The sequence below is a fragment of the Dermacentor silvarum genome, chromosome 1 (assembly GCF_013339745.2).
Source record: "Dermacentor silvarum isolate Dsil-2018 chromosome 1, BIME_Dsil_1.4, whole genome shotgun sequence".
Taxonomy (NCBI): Eukaryota; Metazoa; Arthropoda; class Arachnida; order Ixodida; family Ixodidae; genus Dermacentor; species Dermacentor silvarum.
Window position 1 is genome coordinate 178,810,431 of NC_051154.1, and position 24,787 is coordinate 178,835,217.

The 24,787-nt window shown below is 49.2% G+C and overlaps 1 protein-coding gene across 1 annotated transcript in view; it reads right to left on the reverse strand.

Moving 5' to 3' along the window:
• The window catches only part of LOC119436458 (cadherin-87A), a 152,783-nt gene that overhangs the window by 120,268 nt on the left and 7,728 nt on the right, over positions 1-24,787 (reverse strand). Inside the window, exons 2-8 of the mRNA XM_037703311.2 lie at positions 14,000-14,047; positions 13,762-13,836; positions 13,483-13,616; positions 11,707-11,775; positions 11,212-11,301; positions 9,494-9,592; positions 8,533-8,667 (exon numbers count right to left, since the gene is read on the reverse strand). Of these exons, the coding sequence (XP_037559239.1) occupies positions 8,533-8,667; positions 9,494-9,592; positions 11,212-11,301; positions 11,707-11,775; positions 13,483-13,616; positions 13,762-13,836; positions 14,000-14,039 (642 nt within the window). The 5' untranslated portion in view covers positions 14,040-14,047. The remainder of the gene's footprint in view (positions 1-8,532; positions 8,668-9,493; positions 9,593-11,211; positions 11,302-11,706; positions 11,776-13,482; positions 13,617-13,761; positions 13,837-13,999; positions 14,048-24,787) is intronic.

The following is a 24,787-nucleotide window of genomic DNA, read 5'->3' on the forward strand; positions in this document are numbered from 1 at the left end:
GACTTGCAATACGGAGCAAAGCTATACACCATCACACAGCAGTTATATACCGATGTGCAATGAACGGCGCCAAGTCTTGGCTGTGGCAGCGCGTACTAAAGGGTGTACGACCGTCCTCAGGAGCCCACAAATTACTGCAAACTGAACACTGACAGAGCACCGAATAAAATGTGCGGGAAAAGGATCGTGCGAGCGTGAAGGCAAGCGCATGTACGCGGAGCAGTGGAGGAAGGGTCTAAAGTCCCTAAAAAAATAAAGTAGCGCCATTCGTGTCGCCCATGCAGGCTCCTCCTCTCCCGCGTGTCTTGCAGATTGTAAATGGAGCCAGTTGAGGGGTGGCATGGCTGTTGGCCGAAAAGATGGGCTTGTTCAAATCTTTCCGCTAAACGGACTAGAGCGCTGCGGTCTAAAGCGATTCATTGGAAGAGTGTTCGAGAGATAAATACGGCAAGTATCATGCTTTGTAGACCAGTGAAATAATAAAAACGCTTGCACTGCAAAAAACATCACCTCAAGCAAGCAATACTCGATGCGAGAGCCGACCGTTTGCTTGCGGACGCGCTCGGCGCTGACGCTCTCGATGGCAGCGCCACTATCGCCGTGTAAACTCGGCGGCGCTAAGAATCTGCAAGCATGACGCACTAGCTTTTCTGAAGGTAGTGAAGGCGCCATTTTGTCTGTCCACTGCGTTGTTTATTTTGGCACGCGATGCCGACCCGAAGAGCCGCGAGACGAGCGCGCGTTCCACAGACGACACCGGCGTACTGTTCGCCGAGCGGCTGCCCGAGCGCGGCCACGCGCCGCTTTCGCTTTCGCGTCCGTAGTTTCCTCCTGGACGCTGTAGGGGCGCTGCTGCAGCTACTGAGAGAGGAGGCAGAGGCGAAGGGGTGCGGTTGGCGCTACTTTATTTTTTTTAGGGACTTTAGAAGGGTCAGGGTCGCAGCGCCCCTACCGCCGACGGCTGGCGAAACGTGCTGAGAAACTCTCCCATTGTTACCCCGCCGGGTGAGAAGGCCGTAAGAAGCGAGCGCGAGCGCCAGTCGAGCCCGGCCGTGGCCCGGCCTGAAAGCTTCAACGTGGACTTTCTAGGTGCGCCACCGTCGACTTGGCTTTCGCAAGCAAAAAGTAAAGAAAAAAGCAAGCACTTTAGGAGAGGAGGCGGCGGAGGAAAGAGTAGATGGCGGTACTTTTCTTATATAGGGACTTTAGTTTTGCCGCTAGTGTGTACTATCGTGAGCAATATGAGCTCGAACACGGGAGCGCGTGGAAAATAGCCTCAAAACCTAGATAGCGTCATACGTGGATGGCGCTGCCGAAACCGGAGGGGAAAGGAGGGGCGCTCTTCCGCTAACTGTTGGCACTCCCGCTTCGCTAGCGTAAAAAAAAAAAAAAAAAAAAAAAAAAAAAAAAAAAAAAAAAAAAAGTGGCGTATCCGAACGCTCAGCCAACACCGCCTAGATTTAATACAAGCATGACCTGTGCATTATGGCAGTCTACGTCACAGCCGATATCTCAGCAGCTGCATAGCCTGATGGGTCATTTGATGTAGCTGTGCGCGTTGATGTGAATTGATATCACCGCTAGCGGCCAGTGACATGCTACAAGCTACCGTTTTGCAGCAATGATATCGAGGCGGGAGTGTGAACAGCCAGCGGAAGCGCGGCGCCCTTTCCAATTTGTTTCCAAAAGCGGCCGCTGCAAATCGGCCGATGTAGGGTTCGAGGCTATTTTCCACGCGCTCGCGTGTTCGAGCTCATATTGCTCACGATAGTACTGTACGTGCCATTACATCGAAATCTTCGACGAACCTTTCGCAAAAACCAGAGCGTGTGAAGCCTTCTTTAACCCCTTGGTGCTCTTCCGTGGGGAGGGGCTGTTGCGTTTGCGCACCGCTTATCAGCCGGCGCCCAAGTCTGGCTCATCTTAAAGCCCCCTATATTTATAAATATAGGGGCTTTAGCTCATATTATAGCTCATCTGTTCCGGACGATAATCTGTTTCGCGCATGTGCGTTGATATGTTTTCCCTCGCCCTTTGATCACGGCGTTGCTTTATAAAGGACTGCGGATCACGCCGTGGGCGCTTCTTTTTTGTACACCTTCTTTCGGCAAGCATGCCGCATTAAAAGTACACTCGGCCACAAAATATTGCGGGGGGCGCGAGCGCGTGGCGAAGCGCTCCTGAGCCGCTATTCTGGACATTCCGCCATCTTCTTCGAAGCGTGACGTACGCGCGACGCTTACAAAATGGCGCCGATAGCCCCGATTTGCTTTCGTAACGTGACGCAAATTTGACGTTTCGCCTAAGAAACTGTAATGTAGGCATTGAACATAGCGTGGTTGATAAAGCAAAACAGTTTTCCTCCCCAGCAAAAATAAAGCAGCTAGCTCAAAGGGTACGATTATTCCATCAAAATCGTTTCTCGCTTCCATCGTCTGCATGCGCGCAGACTGTCGTCTGCTTCATTAGCTAGGGTGCGTGTCCTCGGGAAATTGAATGAGTCATCGTATATTGGCGCCCACGCGCTTGCTTTCTACCTTGAGACAACATACGCGACCTGCCAGTGATGATCAGCGCACGTTCTAGGCTGCGTTATCGCTATCTCGTGATCCGCAAGTGACTCAGCCCGACTCGTCTGGCTGAGAAGCCGCCGAATATCATCGATAGCGTTGCGCGCGCCACAGGTATCCGCTTGAGCGACGCAAACGCCGGCACTGCCATCTCTTGTGCACTCCGCTGCTTACTCGCTCCGCGAGAGGAAACTTCAAGACGCCGTCTTGCGTGCATTTCTTTTTGCAAATTAAAAAGTCACCGTTGTCATAGCCTTTGATGACGCGAAAAGTCATTAATATTGATTACAATACAAACGCAACAGTGAAAAGTGCGAAATGTCGCAGAAAGTGTGCTAGTTTCCACCAATATTATTTCAAATAAACGTGTTTTTAATAAAAATGATGGTGCAAAACACAAATGCCAACACCACCCGAGAGCGATGCAAATGCTATGAACACGCGTTGTGAGCAAAAGATTTTTATGGCCCGAAATTACAGGGAAAATGCGGCGATACGCTTGCCTCTCCACTGCCATTGCATATGGCCGCTCATTACCATAATTCGCGCGGCTCGTCGCACCACAAATTATGGCGGAAAATATCTGCAATGGCGGCCCAGCGCAACGTCACGCAACGTCAAATTGACGTTTACGATACGGCCCTTCCTGTGACGCTCCTCACGGCATATTCCTTCAGCCAATGAACAAGCTGACATGCCGGCTATCTTGGAACGCCACCACATATTCGCGAAATTGCAGATGCATTGCAGGAGCTTCTGCATGCTACCGTCCACTTTCTTTTTAAAGCGCTAAAGTCGCAATATAGGCGCCAAGGACCACAAAAAAGTATTAGTCGATAAAACTTGCAGCTCCACGTCACGCTTCGTCATTCTGACGAAAACGCAATATTGCATTTTGCAAAACTTCCGTTTCCCGGCACAAATTTTGAAACACGTGACCTCTGGACAGCCAATGAGACAGCCAAGATGGCGGATAATGGCGGCCGTGCAGCCGCCATGCGTGTCCTGAGCCGCTATTCTGGACATTCCGCCATTTTCTTCAAGGCATGACGTAGGCGCGACGCTTACAAAATGGCGCTCATGGCCCCGTTTTGCTTTCGTAACGTGACGGAAATTTGACGTTTCGCCTAAGAAACTGTATTGTAGGCATTGAACCTAGCGTGGTTGATAAAGCAAAACAGTTTTCCTCCCCAGTAAAAATAAAACAGCTAGCTCAACGCGTACGATTATTCCATCAAAATCGTTTCTCGCTTCCGTCGTCTGCATGCGCGCAGGCTGTCGTCTGCTTCATTAGCTAGGATGCGTGTCCTCGGGAAACTGAATGAGTCATCGTATATTGGCGCCCACGCGCTTGCTTTCTAGCTTGAGACAACATACGCGACCTGCCAGTGGTAATCAGCGCACGCTCTAGGCCGCGTTATCGCTATCTCGTGATCCGCAAGTGACTGAGCCAGACTCGTCTGGCTGAGAAGCGGCCGAATATCATCGATAGCGTTGCGCGCGCCACAGGTATCCGCTTGCACGACGCAAGCGCCGGCACTGCCATCTCTTGTTCACTTCGCTGCTTACTCGCACCGCGAGAGTAAACTTCAAGACGCCGCCTTGCGTACATTTTTTTTATAAATTAAAAAGTCGCCATTGTCATAGCCTTTGATTACGCGAAAAGACATTAATATTGATTACAATACAAACGCACTGGCGAAAAGTGCAAAAAGTCGCAAGAAGTTTGCTAGTTTCAACCAATATTATTTCAAATAAACGTGTTTTTAATAAAAATGATGGTTCAAAACACAAATGCCAACACCACCCGAGAGCGATGCAAATGCTATGAGCACGCGTTGTGAACAAAAGATTTTCATCGCCCCAAATGACAGGGAAAATGCGGCGATACGCATGCCTCTCCACTGTCATTGCATATGGCCGCTCATTACCATAATTCGCGTGGCTCGTCGCACCACAAATTATGGCGGAAAATCTCTGCAATGGCGGCCGAGCGCAACGTCACGCAACGTCAAATTGACGTTTATGAAACAGCCCTTCCTGTGACGCTCTTCACAGGATATTCCTTCAGCCAATCAGCAAGCTGACATGCCGGCTACCTCGGGACGCCACCACATATTCGCGAAATTGCAGATGCATTGCACGAGCTTCTGCACGCTACCGTCCACTTTCTTTTTAAGCGCTAAAGTCGCAATAGAGGTGCCAAGGACCACAAAAAAAGTATTAGTCGATAAAGTTTGCAGCTCCACGTCACGTTTCATCATTCTGACGAAAACGCAAAATTGCATTTAGCAAAACTTCCGTTTCCCGGCACAAATTTCAAAACACGTGACCTCCGGACAGCCAATGAGACAGCCAAGATGGCGGATAATGGCGGCCGTGCAGCCGCCATGCGTGTCCAGAATAGAGCCCCAGAATAGAGCCCCTGCTCTCCTTCTAGCGGCGCACCCCTGGTGTCGAGACCGACGCTTGCGCGTCCTTCCGTGACTGCAAGCGTGCATGTTTCCGCGCTTGTATCTTGCGCGCCGGCGATATCCGAGTGTAGCCGCGAGGTGCGCTGTGACGACTTCGACAGCCCGCGCCGCTGCGGCCGATTTTTGTCGAAACACGACAGGGATCACCATTTTTTTTTGTCGCCTGTCATCTAAAGGCATACATATGGGCGAGAAGCCAGCGCAGTCTTTGCCAGCCCGTATACTAGGTTCATTACTTTGTCACGCTGTTCTGCGGGAGAACGTCCCGTTCTTAAAGAAAAAATGTCACAGTTTCGCCTTAAGGGCGAAGCAATGAATGCGACAGCAACACAGCAATGTCATACGAAGTAAGGTGAGCGGCTTTGGTAGCAATATGAATTGTAGTAAACATGAGCTTTAAGTAAGCAGGTGTGCTGCGGCGTAAGTAGACCGACATGAAGAGAGACTGGATGACCACGAGAAGGCGCGTGTGAAACAGTGGTGTTGATGAGAAGCGCTTCCCGTGGGCAGCGCGTGCGAAGGGACACACCGGTAGCGCTGCACTGCCGATCCGGGCAGCATTGCATGTGTAGCGTGCGTTGGAAAATGTGGCCCGACTATTACTAACTGAATGAACAAGCGTGGTGTGAGCGCGCACAAACAAACACGAATAGATCACACTGAATGACTGCAGACAACGACTGTCAAAACGGTGGCAGCAAGCATACGCCGCTGCGGGCGAATGTACGGCGCATTGGCAGCAAGCATACGCCGCTGCGGGCGAATGTACGGCGCATAAAGGTCAGAGCCGTGTGGAGATAAGAGACGGTGCGCGCGAGCGACGAGTGACGAGCGCGGTTGTTGGCAGAGAAGTGCGCCCCCCCCCCCCCCCCCCCTTCCGCTGCCTCTGGCGCTCGCTTCCCGCTTCCTTGCTTGCGCGTGGGAGATTGAGTGCGTTTGCTCTCCGTGATAGCGCGCGTCCCCGCACGCTTCCGCTCGGGCATACGGCGCGCGGCGAAGATTTTATCTATAGGGAACCTCACGGCGACGACGACGGCGACGGCGACGGCAGAAATCCGGTTGAAGTGTCCATATAATTGCTATCGCAATAAAAAAGAACGAAGATTGGCCACGTAAAGGCGCAGCGTAGAAAAAAAAATGACTTGTTGCGTTTGCGACCGGGCGAGATATATCTGCGCTCGTGTTCCGACAAAAAGCGGCCGCAGCGGTGCGGGCTGTCGAAGTCACCACAGAGCCAATCGCAAAAGGTGCACCTCGCGGCTACACTCAGATACTAGTACACTGTAACTCAGATATTGCCGGCGCGCAAGGAACAAGCGCGGAAACATGCACGCTTGCAGTCACGGAAGGACGCGCCTGCGCGCAAGCGTCGGTCTCGACACCAGGGGTGCGCCGCTAGAAGGAGAGGAGGAGCGCTTCGCCACGCGCTCGCGCCCCCCGCAATATTTTGTGGCCGAGTGTACGTTCTTCCTTCTCGCGGCGTCTTCTTCTCCCGGCTTGGAACCCAACTCGGCCAAACATAACGCTATACTGAAGGTATACTTACATTGCGGTGAAGCGCGTAGCGCGCTGTAGCACGGCCGGTCTACGCGTGCTCCAAACAAGCCGTGCGTAGAGCTATATACGGCCTGCTACACTGTAAAAACAGTTGCACCCTTTGGGGCGTATTTTTGCTACAGAACAATAATCGTCATCTGACTTGCGTGGCTTTATGAGCGTGACACAGCGTTCTCGACAGGAAAGTAGCAAGTGCAGAGTTTTCAAGATAGGAAACGCAAGCAAGACAGATGCCGATTATTGTTGTGTGGCAAAAAAGCACCCCAAAGGGTGCAACTGTTCTTAGAGTGTAGACACGTTCAATAGTTCGCGATGACAACGCCGCCGCTACGAGCAGCACTTCAAGCGACAGACGCGATAAGACACGGGGTGTGTCGGTCGGCGCACTGCCCATACAGGGTGTTTCAGTTAACTTGGGTCAAACCTTAAAAATGTGCAAATGCTACGTAGCTGGACAGAACCAAGGTAATGTTGTTTGCCGTTGCTTGGAGATACTCAGATTAGTTTTTGCATTTCGCCTAATTAGATAATTAATCAACTTCTCAAATATTGTAATTAGATGAAAAGTGTCAATGAGAAAATTGTAGAGCATCATGAAAAACTTCCGATACAGCTTTGTGTTCCTCAATACGTGCAACATAAAAGTTTTTGTTCGAGCGTGAAAGATGCCCGCGAATACACGCAAAGTGCCTCGAGTGGTCAGTCGCGCGGCAATTTTGCGTGTATTTGCGAGCTTCTTTCACGCTCTGAGAGGTCAGCCCAAGCTCGGGCGGACCTCTTTGCCTTTCTACAAATAAATTTGCCGTCTTTGTGCCACATAGGTCTTTACACTTCGTGCATAGACAATCAATGATCATTTTCTTCCTCCTCTTGTCCTTCGGCATCAGAGGTGACATAACCAACTTTGTATGTAATATTTACTTAAGGGCACGTATTTTACAAGTTGCCGACACTGTCCACTAGTCCCTGCCATTTTCTTTTCTTTTCGTTCACCCTTTCTGGTAACGCCGTTGTCGTCAGACTGCCTCTGCATCCTTAGCATAACTCTCACCATTTGGCGAAGAAAAACAATACTACGCCCACAACCGCCGCCACTGGTTATCGAACTCTTGCTCGCGTGGCGACGTGGACTTTGGAGGCGGACGTGCTATCCACTACCGCGCAGCATTCGCACTTGGTTATTTGTGCGGGGCTTTGAGCGTCACGCACACTCCGATAGTGGTGGCGCCTATGCCGGTAGCGGACAAAGGCGACGTTGAGCGCGTTTCAAATAAGTTGTCCTTGAGGAGGTGGTGGTGGCGGTTGTGAAAACCCGCTGCTGTCGCAGTAGATTTCTTTGCCGTTTGATACGCGCCATGCATTCGGGCAGCATTTAGGCTCGCACTCATCTTGGAGTTGGGACATAGCGAGCCCGAATCTCTAGTGGCCGTTTACATTTCTTTTGCTCAGATTATTCTGCACGCATACGAACCTATCCTAAGTTAGATTGGTTCTGCGATACGTGGTCGTAAAGCTGGTTGGTAATGACTGTAATCACTTCAGGAATGATTGAAGTTATAGGGTTATTAGCATTGGCTTGAGGTCCTAAATGTGCACATGACGTGCACATGAGCGAGCCAGACTGTCTTCGCCATCGCGGGCCAGGAGCGGTGTGTGTTTGTACCCATGTAGCAGCCGTTCGTTGCGTTCTCGCCATTTAGAAATACCACTCCACGAAAGAAACCGTTGCAAAGGATAAGCAACGATTTGTAAGATGTATAACGCTTCACAAGTAGTCGCAAACAAACAGGCGCAAGAGCATACTGTGTCTATTACACGCTTCCTTAACATATTTGCACTCACTACCGCCGATATGTGGTTTTACTTACATACACCCACGAGAACGAAAACTTCGACAAGAGCACACAAACAAGTCTGAATGGGTGACTCACGTCTGCGACCAGGTGGACTTCGTACACTGGACGGAATGCGTGATCCAAAGGCTTTCGCAGTACTAACGATGCGTTCAGTTCTTGGGGACTAGACTGTGTAACCACGACGGCGAACGTGCTGCAAGCTTCTGGGACCTGAAACACAGCATGCCGCACATTGTTAGTTCCATGAACGCAGTTATGGCGCCTTTATTTTTCAAACGTAGAGATATTAAGAACAACATCATCGGAAATGTTGTAAAACCGCCGCTTCTCAGTTGTTGTTCTTCAGTGCTTGTTTACAGTGCCTGGCAGTGAAATATAACTGGAACCTTTTCCTAAATTGCTAGTGCGCTTCTCTGCACCACACATTTGCCCCAAATAATGGCGGAACCACTCATTGTTCAAATGAAGACGGAAGTGCTAGCTGCACATGCCGGGCGCCTTGCCTCTTGCGCATGGTTTCATCGCGAGATCCACGTCTCCATTTTCCATGTCATAACTCAAGCAAACTGTGCCTGTATATGCTGTTTACAAAAAAAAAAAAAAAAAAGACTACGCCGCCATTAGTTGGGCAAACTGACACACAGGAAAGCTAGCGTTAATAATATGAAAAGGGTCTATTGAGCTCCCACTCATAGGTAATAACTGCTGCAATGCGTTTCTTGGAGATAGAGCAACTTAGTAGAAATCTTTTCTGCGACGCTGGCCGTATGAAAATGATTTATACATTTCAAATGAACGTCACCACCCGGTAAATTAACTAACGCTCCTCTCATGTTCCGCCCGCAGCGATGACACGGGACGGTGGCGAACAGAAGACAGAAGTGTCAAACGGGAAGCTTTCTCAATACGAGATCAAATTTTCGCACTGCCAACAGTTCACTTCTTTTTCTTTCTAGGCCTCTAGTGAACACGGCTTTAAGGCCACGTTAACAAGTTGTTTTCGAGGCTGGGAAGTAATTCATACATATATACTTACATTGGCGTTGGGGAAACACTGAACCTGAAGCACGTTCCCTGAAGAATCTAAGTCGGTCACTCTGATTTCGTTCAGCACTGTGTGTCCTATTGGTGTGTCCTACAAAGCAGAAAAAAAAAGTTTGCAGGTGTTCACTTGTTATTCTAAAGATGGCAGCCTTATAGAAAAAGAAAATAACGATGCCGGACTAGTTCTTTTTTTTTAAATCTAGTAATCGGGTACAGGCCCTCTGCTCCGTTGGGGCTACGTTCGTATAAGGAGGAGTGACCGATATTACTGGTTGGATTGCAGCGATATCGAACAACAAGCAATGTATACCTGCTTCGACAAGGGGATCGTGTAGGGGATGGCTAGATGGTTAGGTAATGTCTCGGCAAACGTTTCTTTTCGTATTTTAACGCATAACCTTTAGACAAAGCTAAAACCATGGCGTGGCGCCAAATAAATCTCTTGACGAAAAACATGGCATTGTTGAACTTTTTGTGACACCATTAGATCTTTAGTGTGGCGTAATGTTGTTAACATATTTAAATGAGCACGTATAAAACGTACGAAACGTACAGTAGCATTACCCCCCACCCCCTTTCACCTCATCCCTCCTAACCACATTTTTCATCGGATAAAAGTGGCAGATGTGATGCGTTGGGCAGGCGTCGATTGCCGCGGTAGATTAGTGAGCTTGTTGGGTAAAAACGTGGGAAAAGTGAGAAAATATCTGGGCCCGTATTGGACGCACTCTTACATAAGTGCGTTTCCTTAATGGCCGGGGTTCGGGCACCTGCCAGTTGTGAAAGCGGTCTGCGCGATATCGAGACATTCACCGCTGCGGCGGCCATGCGCGGGGAGCATTTACGTAAACGTTTTATTGCAATATCCATTATACGGACACTCCAGGCGCATTTCCACTGTCGTCGTCGGCGTCTTCATGATATCCGTATGAAGTGCAAGTGCAATAACATCGTGGCCGTGCGCCGTATGCTGTGGGTGTTAGTGAAAGCGTGCGAGGGTGATCCGCAAATGGTGGCTCAATCTCGGGCGCGCAAGGGAGGAAGCGCGCCGTCTTCCATCGCGCGTAAGGCACCGGGGGGGTTCTACTCCGGCTGCGTATGGCGCGGCTGAGCACGGCTGCGCGCGGCCGTGCGGGCCCTATCTTGAAAGCGATCTGCGATGAGTGCAGAGTATAGGTGTGCCGAGGGCTGCTAGCTTAGTGTGCACTTTGTTCTCGCCGCTTAGTTCGCGTTGAAGTGAGAGGCAGCACGGAGGTATTAAATTTACTGGCTGCCGCTCTTCCTCATGCCAGCGTGTTGACAGCGAGTGCCCGCGATCATCGAGATGTGTTCATGTGTGCCTGTGCGCACGTGATTCCTAAGTGATTCCACGCTTGTTAATTTAGTTAGTAAGCGAATGTTTATAATATTTTATACGGCTGATAAAACTGTTATCTTTACTTCGTATAGCTCTCTAATAATTTCCTATCACAATCGATGCTTCGCATTTCGGGCGAAACTGCGACTTTTGGGATTACGAACCAAGTGTTGGCAATACGCGCTGCGCCATCAGGTCACGTGTTCCGACCGCTGCTTATTTTCTGGCCACTTACATACACGCAAACCCATACCATATAATGGCGCTGTGGTGAATGGCCTCATTTTATATGTATCTTCCTTATGCATATACAAGCCGCATAACGGTGTGCGAGAAAGTAGCAGTGGCCTTACCTCGGCGATCCTGACCTCGTACGGAACGTTTTCAAATGTTGGGACGTTGTCGTTGACGTCCAAAACAATCACGCTGACTGGCACCTTAACCTGAACGAAAATAAACGAGACAAATGTATATATATATATATATATATATATATATATATATATATAAAAACTTGATTTGACTGAAAAATATTTTAAGGAGCGGTGGTCGGAGCCCCTCAGTCCAGGGCCCCACTGGCCTCTGCCGCCTGCCTGACCTGGCTAATTAAGGACTTTTGTCCTGCCAAGTCGGAACGGGCGAGCTGTGCCTCCCACTGCTCCATTGTGATATTATTAGTTGGCCTATGAGGGTGCTTAGTACACTCCCAGGTTACATGTATTAGGGTAGGTATGCCACCGCATCAAGGGCACGTGGCCCTATAGCGAGTGGGATACAATGCTTGTGTAAGTTACTCAATCTAACTTCAGCGGCTTCTTAAGTCGAACAAACGAAAACGAAGTACTCACGATGTTATTTTGATCAAGACCTCCAACAATGTCTTCTAGGGTCACCACGAACTTCAATGTGTCCGTTTCCTATGATGAAAGCATGATGTTGCATTTCAAGAAAATTTCTATCAGTCTTTTTTTATTTTCTTGTATGATGCTGTTGATATGATTCCATCAATTTTATGCAAATATGAATGAATGAATGAATCAATCAATCAATTCTTTATTTACCGTGCCCAGAAACAACCATAAGGTTTAATTGCTGCCCCCCCCTGCGTGCATACATTAAAAAACAAAAACATAGCACAACAACTAATAATAATAATGATAATAATAATAACAGACTACTTTGGGTCTATGTTATTATTATGTTTTGTTATTTAGCATGTTTTCGGTCTTAAGCGATGATAAAATCTTATATTATGACATGTTAAAGGATAAAGGTAAGGTCTTGACGCGATAGCGCTAAGGGCCCCGTGTTGCAAAAGATCTGGCGTCGGCGTCGGCACCGGCGTCGGCATGCATGTCGGCGTCCGTGGCGGAGAAAATCATCCGCACGCAGGCCCTCCGCGTGGCGCAAGGTGTTAGTGCCGGAGAAAATCATCCCGAACCACCCTGACCGCGCAGGCCCTTCGTCGTGGTTAAAGATGTTAGTGAACAAAAATTGAATTTCTCACAGTGAAATCCGTCAGAACAATGGCAAAGTACAATTTCAGCAGAACCTACAGACATGGTGGCGTCGAACTGTTATTTGAATGTACTAGAAAACATAATTCTGTTACGAGGAAACTTATACACAAACCACTTTTGCCAGCATTTCTACCATAACACCGGCTCACTCGGGGAGCCTACTTGCGAAAATCTTATCCAGATGGCGCTGGCATCCTCGGCAAGTCAAATTGGGACTTGGCCTGAGAAATGCGTTTTGGACACGCGCGCGCGTCAGGGCAATAGCAAGCAATTCATAAAATATTGAAAAGCGGTCCTAGGGCCTTCACATTTTAATATAAAACGACTTAAATAGCCCCCGGAAAATATCTTCCCAGCAATGAATTTCTGTTTAGAAGTGAGGTCGATTTTAAGGGGATCGGTGTAAGTTTGGTCTTTGTAAGCTGGCTTTCCCTCGTTCGGTGTTGCAGTGAATGAAGCCTACTTGCCGGACGCGAACGATGCGATGCGAACGGGTCCCGATAACGCTATCGCGTTCTACTCTTAAAGGCGAAACTTAAGCGTCCTCCAATTTTTCTTTTCAGTACATGTATACGTGTATGGTCGGATGATAGAAGATCCGCAGCATGTTTTTCTCAGTATTACCCACTCTTGCACTTCTAGAGAGTCTGCGCAGCACGTATCGCTCCCAAAATAAATATATTTGTTGAGAATGCATACAGCTACAGTTATGCAGTAATCATTTATGGCATTCTGTGACAGGCACCCGCTCAAGACAGCGACGTCGCCTTTCGAGGAATGAATCCGGTCAAGTGCTAGCGTTCAAGACACTCAATTGACTACGCGGAGTGTCGCATGTTATGCTCCTATAGTGAGCTGCACTTAGTCCTGTCCTCCTGCTCCTTCCCCTTTCCTATATAGCGTTCGCGTCATCTTCTAAATTCATTAAACTGATCTGAGCGCTCATCTGATTTTCCGTAAGGCCTTGCATACTCCGCATCAATTGATTCGTGGTCCCTATATAAACGTCTTATGTTAGAACACCAACGCAGTAGATCATGTTTGTATGACCCTTGGGCGTCCAATTGGAATTTGTCGCAAATATTTTCGAGATATACTACCTACCTCCCGATCGATGTTGTTTATCACAGTGACGTCACCCGTGGCACGGTCAACCGAAAGAAGGTCAGTTCCCTCGAGTCCGTAGTAAACTGGCGAATTTTCGGGATCCGAACCTTCTAGGCGAAATACAGATGTGCCTAAAGAGAAATAATTTCAAATAAAGAAAGCTCTTTGGTTCCAATTTCTTTCCCTCTTTTGGAACAAATTCATTGTAATAGACATAGAAAAACGAAATTCGGTGCTTGACGAGTCGTGTTTGACCGAAGAGAGACATGGACTCACCGATCGGCGTGTTCTCGGATATCACAGCAAGGTCAATGGTTTTGGTAAACTTAGGCGGCAAATTCGCGTTTGTTACTGCAAGAGAAATAAGCAAACAATTAAGCAGCGATTTGGGAGTGCTTGTGCAACAAATGCTTGAATGAAATCTGGTCAAACAATCAATAAATCTAAACTAACAAAGCCAAGCCGGCATGTCTCAACAGCATTGGTATCCACGGCCGAGAAGAGGAATACTTACGATGCGCAATTGCAGAGAGGAGCACTAAGATGAGCGCCATTTTCAGCCCTGGAAACATAAAAAAACAAGAGGAACGGTAAAAAGATATTATTTATTCATTGATTTATATTTAAATATATACAGGGTGTATCAGCGAACACTTTAAAATTGTTTTAAAGGTTGCCTTTGGCAGATAGCCCAATTCTAGTTTATGAACTGGTCTCCTCGAAGAGGCGGACATCACTTGCTAAAAAAATTGAAATGCATAATCGACTAATTAAAAAAAATTCACTAATTAAGTTTTTAACTAATTACCTTATGGCACATATTGCAATTTACAAATTCTAGCCATGGAGTTCGCAAGGCAATGGATCCACTTGGAACGAATTCTCAGGATGACACCAGTTTCAATATATTAATTCCCGAACTTTGCAGAGAAATGCATTGGCGTTTCAGTTACTTTCTTAACAAAACGTCGTTTTATGCATTGAAGAGGGGCCACGTGGGGCGTGCATGTGCCGCGCTTCCTATGTCATTTATGGTATAACGCATTATGGTTCTGGCATACATTGACCATTGAAAACAAATCTGTTTTGGAATGCTGTAAATCTACAAAAACCTGGGTCCGAATTCACAAAAACTTCCTACGCCAAAACGCTTCGTAAGAGCACATGCCAGCCAATCCTGATGTTGGACACATTCTTAGCCAAGGCGGCTGTCCAATGGCTAACAGCCCTCACGAAAGAAGAAGAGCTTTGTGAACTCGTCCTCTGGGGTCATATTAAACAGACAGAAAAAAAAAAAAAACGCTCTTTCGTAAGTGCCGTTCGCTATTGGCCGTCGTTGGGGCGGTTCTTTCGTTATCACGACGATTTACGTCATAAGTGGCGGGTGCTCAAACTGCTGGCCAATGAGAAAGCACTCTGAAAAGTTTAAGTGAATACGGTCATTGTTTCCTGTAGAAAGGGTCTCACACTAAATGCAACAGTGAAAGAAACGGTGCAGGTACGTACGCAACTGCTTTCAATTCTCTTTCTGAGGATGTAACAACGCCACCATCCAAAATGTTTAAAAGACCCAAGGTTATTACTACGCCATATAGAGTATGTTACTCGAGGGGTAATGTAATGTACGATGATGGATAAAGAGAGTAGGAGAAAATAAAAAAGGAAAATTTGCATCCGCGTAACACGCCTAAACAAAGATACACGCAAACACACTAGCACACGGACCCGACGTAATTTAGAATCTTATTGAGGCCATGTATCGCGAAGGAATTCTAGACGCGTCTTAGTAGCGCGCAGAACAGATGCAGGAAACTGACACGGTCCAAGGACGTCCCTTAGCTCAAGGCATGCGTCGCGACGCATGCTTATCGCATTTTAGGCCTTGGCTCGCTGACATGCGTTTTCTTGGAAAGTATGAATGACGCATTTAAGAGTTTAAGTGAATTTACATTGTAGCCACCTGATGATAATCTCACGTTTGTTCTGAATTACTAACATGACTCACGGCCTTGTTATTGCATTAGCTTTCCTGACAATTACGAGAACACCGTTGAAATCCGTGGGCGGTCATTTCTTGAATTACGTGGGCAGGTAGGTTCAACTAGTGTTAATTTATAGAGATGGTAGAAGAAACCGCTTATGGCTACTCGAATTCCACTTTCAGGGAATAAAAATGAAAGAAAGGCTTTATCATGCGCCAGTAATAACTAGGGGTGTGCGAATATTCGAAATTTCCAATACGAATCGAGTAGTCTTTGCTATTCGATTCGTATTTGATTCGCACATGCAACTCGAGATTTAACTAATCGAATGTGTTGAATATTCGTTTCTATGAAATTCTATTCTATGAAAGATAACAAGAGTTGTTGCAGTCTACAGGGAGAAAGATTGATGTTCCCAGCAAACCACAAATATCCATTGGGCGTACCACAAAAGACCAAATATCCAAGACATTTAACGACGTCTAGTTTACATCTACAGTATGTTCGACTAGTACGTGGCAGTCAAGGTAGGGTGGCTAGTCAAGGTTCATTCAAAAGACATCGAATATATTTGTGATTTGGACATCTCTTGCACATTCAAAGCTTTCGCACATTGATCGTACATTGTGCGTTGTGAGTAGATGCACGCACTGTGCCGCAGAAATACAAGCAAGTTGTCTCTAATGCCTAACAATGGGAAGCTAGGAGAGCAAAAGTCGCGCTGTTGCCTGTTACAGCCCTGCAGCGGGGCTAGCCACCCTAGCGGGGCATTTACTTTGTTTTTTGACATCATCATCACTGTGCATGTTCGAGATGGAAAATGTGTACCTTAATTGCGAAATATTCGTCTGTTCATTCTGATGACCGCATTTATTTTGCAATTTAGCACGACCTCTGCACGCACTGCTGGAGGTCTAGTAACGTTGCTGCTGGACACCGTGCGCAAAGCCAATACTTTCGGCATTTTTTCTCTATGCTTTCGGTCTCGGTTATGTCATTTTTTTTCTCAAACAAAAATGCTCTATTTTTCTGTTATATCTATTAGTACAATGTTGAAAATACGTAACCTTTAACTTGCTGATGTATTACGACAGTTTATAAAGAAAACATCGCCACTTCGCATCGCCACTGATATAAATTCAGCAACACGCGCCTCGATGCAAGTGCGCAGCAATGTTCCGCGCGCGAGCAGCGTGTGCTTTATTAGTAGACAGTTTTAGTTTAACGTTAGCGTGGGGTTAAGGGAAATAGCGTTACCCTTCCGCAAACGAACTTTGCAGAAAGAGAGTTTTAGTATAGCGTGACAGCGTAGTTTACGTGCGGGACGCTATTCAATTACGCGTCCGGAAAGTGCGAGAGGAAGCGCAATGTAAGCCAGGAGCGCGTTGTATTTTTACTTCACATGTCCGTCGATCTGCAACGAAACAGACAAGCAGTACAAGCTGTCTACCATAGCCTCCGAAATCCTCCCATCTCAGAGGCCATATGCCGTCGTCGCGCCTTTCTCCCGACTTTACCGACAGGTGGCGCTCGCATTCTCGGAGAAAATTTCTCTCGTTAACGATCTCGAAAATTGCTCAAGATTAGCTATAACACTCTCTCGGCGAAGCGGCATGAGACTAAGCAAAAGCCGTTTACGCAGTCATTTGCTACAAACGAAGTGAATTCTACAAAAACAATGCCAAATTCAGTTCGAAGCGGGCGACCGGGACTGCCGCCATGTTTCACGTAAACTACGTAAACCACGCTAACACGGTAACGTTGTTCGACTTTCGTACGGTTGACCATGGCCCAAGTACGTATATACTAGGCAGAACTGTACAGTTGCGTACTGAAATTTAGAGCTGTGATTCTTACTGCTATTTGTGGTATACGTTTGTTTGTCTTGTGGAGCGCTTATAGAAATGTTCTGAGGGCAACGTTTTGATGGTTCATTTTCGCACATGTTTGTATCGCTTGGTATCCGGCGCTCCTCTTCAAGTGTCAGAGATATTTCTCATTTGCAACGCCTATCTTAAAGCTGGAAGCATTATGTTATTGGCACTTTCGTGGTATGAGAAGCTGCCTGAGCAAGCTGCCTATCAAGATGAACCATCTCGGGATTCTGCTTGCGTGGAATTTCTTTTACCAGGTATTTTTAAATATAGTGAGAAGAGGTTTATTGGCGGTGTCCGTCAAGGACGCTACGAGTTCCAAGAACGGTGAGGCAGCGTGGAGCACAGTCTCCAAAAACACCAGCGACCAACAGCGCGAGCAGAGCGGGCCGAGCGTTGGCGATGCCGCTGGACGGAGGCGCGTCTTCTTCTTCACAATCGCCCCCGCAGAAAAAGAGCCATCCTGGCGGCCTAAGTTGTTGCTGGCAGAAGGTCATAGTAGGGCTTGAGACGCGCCACGTGTACGAGGTCACGTCCACGCCGGCGCATGTCGTCAGATGTAGAAAGCGGCTCGATGAGAAAATTCACCGGGGACGTTCGCTCCAAGACGCGGTAAGGCCCTTCGTACTTTGGAACGAGTTTTGAGGAAAGACCTGGAGTTTGGCAAGGAACAGCCAGCCATACAAGAGACCCTGGGGCATATGTGGGACTGGGCAGTGAGTCGGGGCGTCCTTCCTTCTGGCGCTGTTGTTCTTGTGACGTAAAGGTGCGCGCGAGCTGGCGGCACTCTTCGGCTTGTCGGGCAGCTTCGTACACAGGCGGGCACTCGGAAGCGTCAGGACGGTATGGAAGGAGAGTGTCGATGGTATGCAATGGCTCCCGTCCATATAGGAGGAAGAAAGGTGAAAATCCCGTTGTAGCTTGTATCGCGGTGTTGTATGCGAATGTTACAAACGGAAGTACGCGGTCCCAGTTGCCATGATCAGATGCCACGTACATCGCGAGCATATGACCGAGAGTGCGGTTAAACCGTTCCGTGAGCCCGTTAGTTTGCGGATGGTAAGCCGTGCTCGTGCGATGAATAATGTGGCATTCCGAAAGCAGAGCTTCGACGACCGCGGAGAGGAAGGCGCGACCTCTATCACTGAGAAGTTCTCGAGGTGCACCATCGAAGGACGAAGCGATGCAGGACGAAAGAGGCTATATCCCGCGCTGTAGCATTCGGTAGAGCAGCAGTTTCGGCGTAGCGTGTCAAATGGTCCACAGCAATTATGATCCACCTATTGCCATCCGGTGTCATGGGAAGCGGGCCGTAGAGGTCAATGCCTACGCGATCGAAGGGTTTGGCAGGGCACGGAAGCGGCTGCAAGGCGCCAGACGCACGTAAAGGTGGTAACTTGCGACGTTGACAGTCAGGGCAGCACTGAACAAACTTTCGAACAAAAGTGTACATTTCCCGCCAGTAGTAGCGATGGCTTATACGTTCGTAAGTCTTAAATACTCCGGCGTGGCCACATTGCGGATCGTCGTGAAAAGAGGCACAGATTTGGGATCTTAAGCTGCGGGGAATGACTAGTAGCCATCTACGGCCTTCGGGAGCGTAGTTGCGTCGGTGAAGCAGCTGATCACGAATAGCGAAATGAACAGCTTGGCGTCGGAGGGATCGGGATACAGGAGTCGTCGATGATCCAGAAAGATAGGCGAAAAGAGAAGCGATCCACGGGTCACGGCGTTGTTCGGTGTCAATGGAGTCTAGGTCAAGAGATGACAGGGGGTGAGCGCAAGTGGTTCCGCAGGCCGAGTCGGGAGGTAGAGGTGAACGGGACAGGGCATCTGCGTCAGTGTGCTTGCGTCCACAGCGGTAGACGACGCGAATATCGTACTCCTGGATTCGGAGTGCCCAGCGTGCTAAGCGGCCAGATGGATCTTTCAACGTGGCGAGCCAACAAAGCGCGTGGTGATCCGTTACCAGATCAAATGGGCGGCCGTATAAGTATGGGCGGAACTTGCCAAGCGCCTATACCAGAGCCAAGCACTCTTTTTCAGTTACGCTGTTATTGGCCTCTGCTTTTGTCAGCGTACGATTCGTATAGGCGACCACGTATTCGGAGTAACCGGGCTTGCGCTGTGCGAGGACGGCGCCAAGATCGACCCCGCTGGCGTCTGTATGCACCTCAGTTGCAGCTGTCGGGTCGAAATGGCGAAGAACAGGTGGAGAGGTAAGAAGACGCCGCAGTGTAGCAAACGCGGCGTCGCATGCAGGAGACTATGAGGAGAGGTCCGCGCCACCGCGTAGGAGCTGGGTCAAGGGCGACATGATCGATGCGAAATTGCGGACAAAGCGCCGGAAATATGAGCACAGGCCCACAAAACTGCGTAGTTCTTTGACGTTAGTAGGCTTCGGGAACTGAGCGACTGCACAAAGTTTCAAGGGGTCCGGTAGAACGCCTTGCTTGGACACGTTGTGGCCTAAGATGGTCAGCTCCCGCGCGGCGAAGCGGCACTTCTTGAGGTTCAGTTGCAGGCCAGCGTTGGTGAGACACGTCAAAACATGTCGAAGGCGAAGTAGGTGGGTCGGAAAGTCAGGCGAGAAAACCACGACATCGTCGAGGTAACAAAGACACATAGACCGCTCGAGGCCACGCAGCGTATTGTCCATGAGTCGTTCAAACGTGGCAGGCGCGTTGCAAAGTCCAAAGGGCATCATGTTGAACTCGTATAGGCCGTCAGGTGTAATAAACGCCGTTTTCTGGCGATCGGCTTCAGCCATTGGAACCTGCCAGTAGCCAGAACGCAAATCTAGAGACGAAAAGAATTCCGCGCCCTGAAGGCTGTCAAGGGCGTCGTCGGTGCGCGGCGAAGGATAGACGTCCTTGCGCGTGACCTTATTCAATCAACGGTAGTCAACGCAAAAGCGGATAGACCCGTCCGACAGGAGATGCCCAGGGACTGTGAGATGGTTGGATAACGCCACGGCGTAGCATATCGTCGACTTGGTCGTTGATGACGCGACGCTCGTCGGCGGAGACGCGGTACGGTCGTTGACGCAACGGCTGGTGCAAGCCGGTGTCAATGTAGTGCTGCACTTCCGACGTTCGGCCCAATTGCGGCTGAGACACATCGAAGGAATCTCTGAATTGGTGTAGTAGCTGAAGAAGCTCGGAGCGTTCGGCAGGGGTTAGTGTAGTGGCGATAGAACCGGAAAACATGTCACTCGACGACTCATCATGCGTTGAAAGGGCGAGGAGTTCGTGCGAGTCAAGATGAAAAGATTCGTCTGGCACGGCAACAAAGAACGAAGAGTCAAGCAGTTCCACGCGGCCGAGACATTCGCCGACAAGCAACGGAACCGACGCAGAAAGCGGATTGTACACAAAAATATTACTGATGCCGGCGGCGATGTCAAGCGTTGCAAAAGGCAGTGGAACGGCTTTGCGACTCATAAAGATGTCAGATGGCGTAAAGAAGACCGTCGCATCGGTGACGGCATCGCAGACGACTGGGACAAGGGCAAAAGAGCCAGGTGGAATGTCGGTGTCCTCACGCATGACCAGTTTAGGCGGCTGATCAAGAGCGTTGTGGGATGGTGCGTCACACAACGGCGAAATTTCAACTTCAGCTCGTGCGCAGTCGATGACGGCATTATGACGGGACAAGAAGTCCCACCCCAGGATGACGTCATGTGAGCAGGCAGGAAGAACGTACAATAAACTCGACAATGTACAAAACGCCTTGTAAAAGCACACGGGCAGTACAGGCTGCGAGAGGTGTCACGTGCTGCGCGCTTGCGGTGTGAAGCGACAGTCCAGTCAGCGTCGTGGTCACCTTGCGCAGCGAACGGCAGAGTTTGGCGGCTGTAACAGAAACGGCGGCGCCGGTGTCCACAAGCGCAAAAGTAGAAATACCTTCGACAGATATTGCGACCATGTTAGCAGGAGAAGAGCGAGGACTTGGGCAGTTCGAAGATGGCGCAGTTCTTGCCTCGCGAACTGCGGCGCTTAGTTTTCCTGGTCGGAGGTTGCGGGTCGGCGACGCATTGGGGAGAGCGATCGTCGACGAGGAGATGGGGATCGGCGCGTCGGAAATTCAGGGAGGTCAGAAGAAATGTAGCGCTGGGAGGGACCCGGGGCTGATTGGCGCATGGGCTGACCACCATACTGGAACGGCCGGGCTGCGGCGTCGGGAGTTGGAAGGCGACGGCGGCAATACATGGGTTGCACGGACGTCACGTCCGAGAACGAGAGGACCGGAAACCGCCATGTTTGAGAACAGTCGTAGTGGGGAAGTTCGCATCGGCGAGATCTGTTCTGCGGACGCGTTTCTGACTTCAACATGACGATTTGCGCTATTTTCGGCTGCAGAACAAGAAGTGAAGCTTGTTCTTCTAAAGGCAAGGCACAGCCAAGCCTTAGAATGTTTAGTTTGCCAGCAATTATCACAAATCAGTACGCACGAACACGGCTGTTGTCCGAAAAGCGCCGGAACGCTTGGCTGGCGCGCATTCACAAATCAATGGATAGTGCTCGTAATTGTTTCTGTCCACTGAAAACCTGAACTCCTGCCTTTGCGATTCTCCTATGCTTTCCTTAGTGGCTCGCAATCTGCACAAAACCAGAGTTTCTGCTTCGGCGCTCGCTTTAGTCCAATGCAGGTGTAGTGGAACCATTTGTATCGGCAGAGTTCTCCATCACATGCCACCATTCTCCCTGTCTCTGGGCCTTGACAGTAACAGTAGACAGATTTTTGGGAGCTAGTGCCAGCCTCCGGTGCATCTTTTCGGGTGAAATACCCGTCAAACATCTCCGGTAGGACAACATGTGTGAAATACTGCGTTGCAGATCCCACAATTCCATGAAAGAATGCATTGTCTTCCATTATCCTTTCAATATGCATTGAAAGAGGTGTCCAAACAACAAAGTCACAATACTTTGCACTACACATTGCCAGTTGTGTCTGCACCTGATAAAAGTAGCCATGAGTTCTCTTCAGGCGACTAGTCTCCAGGCAGAAACCTTTGCTTCCTAACGCAGCTTCTGTCCCAGACTTCTATCCCAGAGTAGGGGCATTTGACCTCAACAATGCCTTCACCCCAGCACAAACAGCTGACAAAAGCATCTGGGGATGCAGCAAGGTGGGGATACTTTGTACTTAAACAAACACCAACTCTTCTCAGTGTCATATTGGTGTGGTGTTGCGCTGCTTGTTTCTGGTAGGCGGAGATGGCAGTGCCTTCATGCTTACGTCCCCATTCTGTCGCTGCAGAAGAAAACTTGTTGTTCTCTGGGTAACATATTCTTTTCAATAAACTAATTGCCGGCTGGCTCAGACTTGTGCTGCTCACACACTTCATAACAGAAGCAGTTACCCGGCCTGCTCTATATGCACACCACTTGGCACATTTGGACTGCTCTCTTGTTGCGGCTTCCACATGCTGCACCATCTCTTCTGTTATCACCATTTCTTTTAAAAACACTTCAGCCCGGCGCACCAGGGCAGACAAATCCTCGAAGGTGGCCTCTTCACACGTAAGGTTATGGAGGATCATGGGTTCTTTCTCTTGTGGTGGCTCATAAAGTGCGCTATATTCTTCATGTAGCATGAACAACGCTGGCATGGTTCCTGCTTTTGCTATCGCTGCAAAACACTGCTCAATCTCTGCCTTCGTTGGAGCTGGGATTGGTTGTGGAGATGGGGCTTCTTCAACATAACTGCTGTTTGTATTGCTGTCCATTTTCTTCTTCTTCATTTTTGCTGATGAGAAGTCAATCTCCCTTAGCCTCTTGAATTCGGCATTTCGGATATGGGGTGGTAGCCATTGATTTTTCTTTTCTGTGCAAGTCACAGAGTCCCTCAGCCTCACAGCAGTTTCAATGGCGAAAAGTGTCGCGGCAACGTGCAAACACGCTTCACCCACACCTGCCATGCAAGTGCAATGAGCTGTAGCAACAGTGCCATCTGTTCTGGCCAAAATCCACACTTTCAGCGGTGACTCTCGTATAGGCGCTGGGAGTGGTTGACCTGAAAGGTTGATTGAAATCTCAGTAAGTACTGTTTTGCAAATGACAGCTTAGATTTGCTGAATACAACAGAGCTGGCTGTGTGGTTTCATGCTGCCTTATCAACACACTAACTTAAAATGTTACAGGAGCTAGATGATTTTGATTTGACTTGTGCATTACTAGTTTCAGGCAAGCTCAGAAGTAGCCTCCAGAAATGAGCGTACAGCTCTAGCTTTCAATTAAGGTTGCCGATATTTCGCTGGTCATATCCTCACAATTTATGCTTTTTTTTTCTGACCACTGGATCATTTCTATCGTTGCCGCGTGCGGCCATCGTAAGCAACAAAACCGTCGCGCACAAAAGGAAAACAAACGAGCACAACTGCAGCCCGACGTTGGAAAAATGCACATTTACTTCGGCCGTAACATGAAAAAGCGTCAACTAACCTCGCTTAGAACAATGACACGCTGTGATGCAAGCTGCTTTGCTGCGAGCATCCTCTGGTGAAGTAGTTGTGGCCGTCGAGTGATTTGTAGGCCTTCATCTGCAGCAGAGTGACGTGGCTTGTTGAAAGCACCAAATAAGTTACGATGTCGCCGTGGGTCACGGCAGGCAGCAGATCGATGTTTGGTGCAGCGTCCTCACCGATGCGCAGATCGTAGGGGTCGATGCCATCGCACATTTTAATTTTCGCTCGGTAACGCACCCGGGTCGGTCCCACGAGCTCTTCAAAGTACGAAGGGCAAAGCGCGTGCACGTTTTCTTTCGCCATGTCGACAAGAAGCTCCCGCGCGGCGGTAAGCAGCACGCGCAGCACGCGGCAGCCCGACTGTAGCCCGACGTCGTGTTCTTAAATATGGCGCTCGTTCGCTCTGTAAGCCGGAACTGACGTCACGTGCAACCCATGTATAGCAAGCGACGTGTCCAGGCATGCAGCAGGCGTAACAGATGGGACGATTGTCAGGCGTCCGCCATGGATTGCTGTCTCTCAGCCCGGCCCAAGAAGCAGTGGAGGGTGGTGCAGACTTGCAGGATCGAGAAAGGCGGCTGGGGAGGCCTACGCACTACCTGCGCATAGGTAGGAGGCACGGCAACAGGCTGCACTGCCTGCGCATGTATACGTAAGAGGCGCGGCAACAGGCTGCACTGTCTGCGTATAGGGAAGAGGCGCGGCTACAGGTGGCTGGTGGTGAGCGACGGGAACAGCTTGTGCGACCTCTTCGGCAATGACAGAACGGAGCGTCGAAGGCAGACGACAGGACGGCTCCTGAGTGAAGGGGACCAAGGAAAGTTTACGGGCAACCTCCTCGCGCACGAAGTCCTGAATCTGCTGAAGCAGTGGAGAGTGGTCGGAAACGGCAACCAGACTCGCTAGCGAGTCGGCGGTAGACAGAGGTTGACGAGTCAGGGTGCGTTGCTTCTTCAGCTCTTCGTAGCTCTGGCATA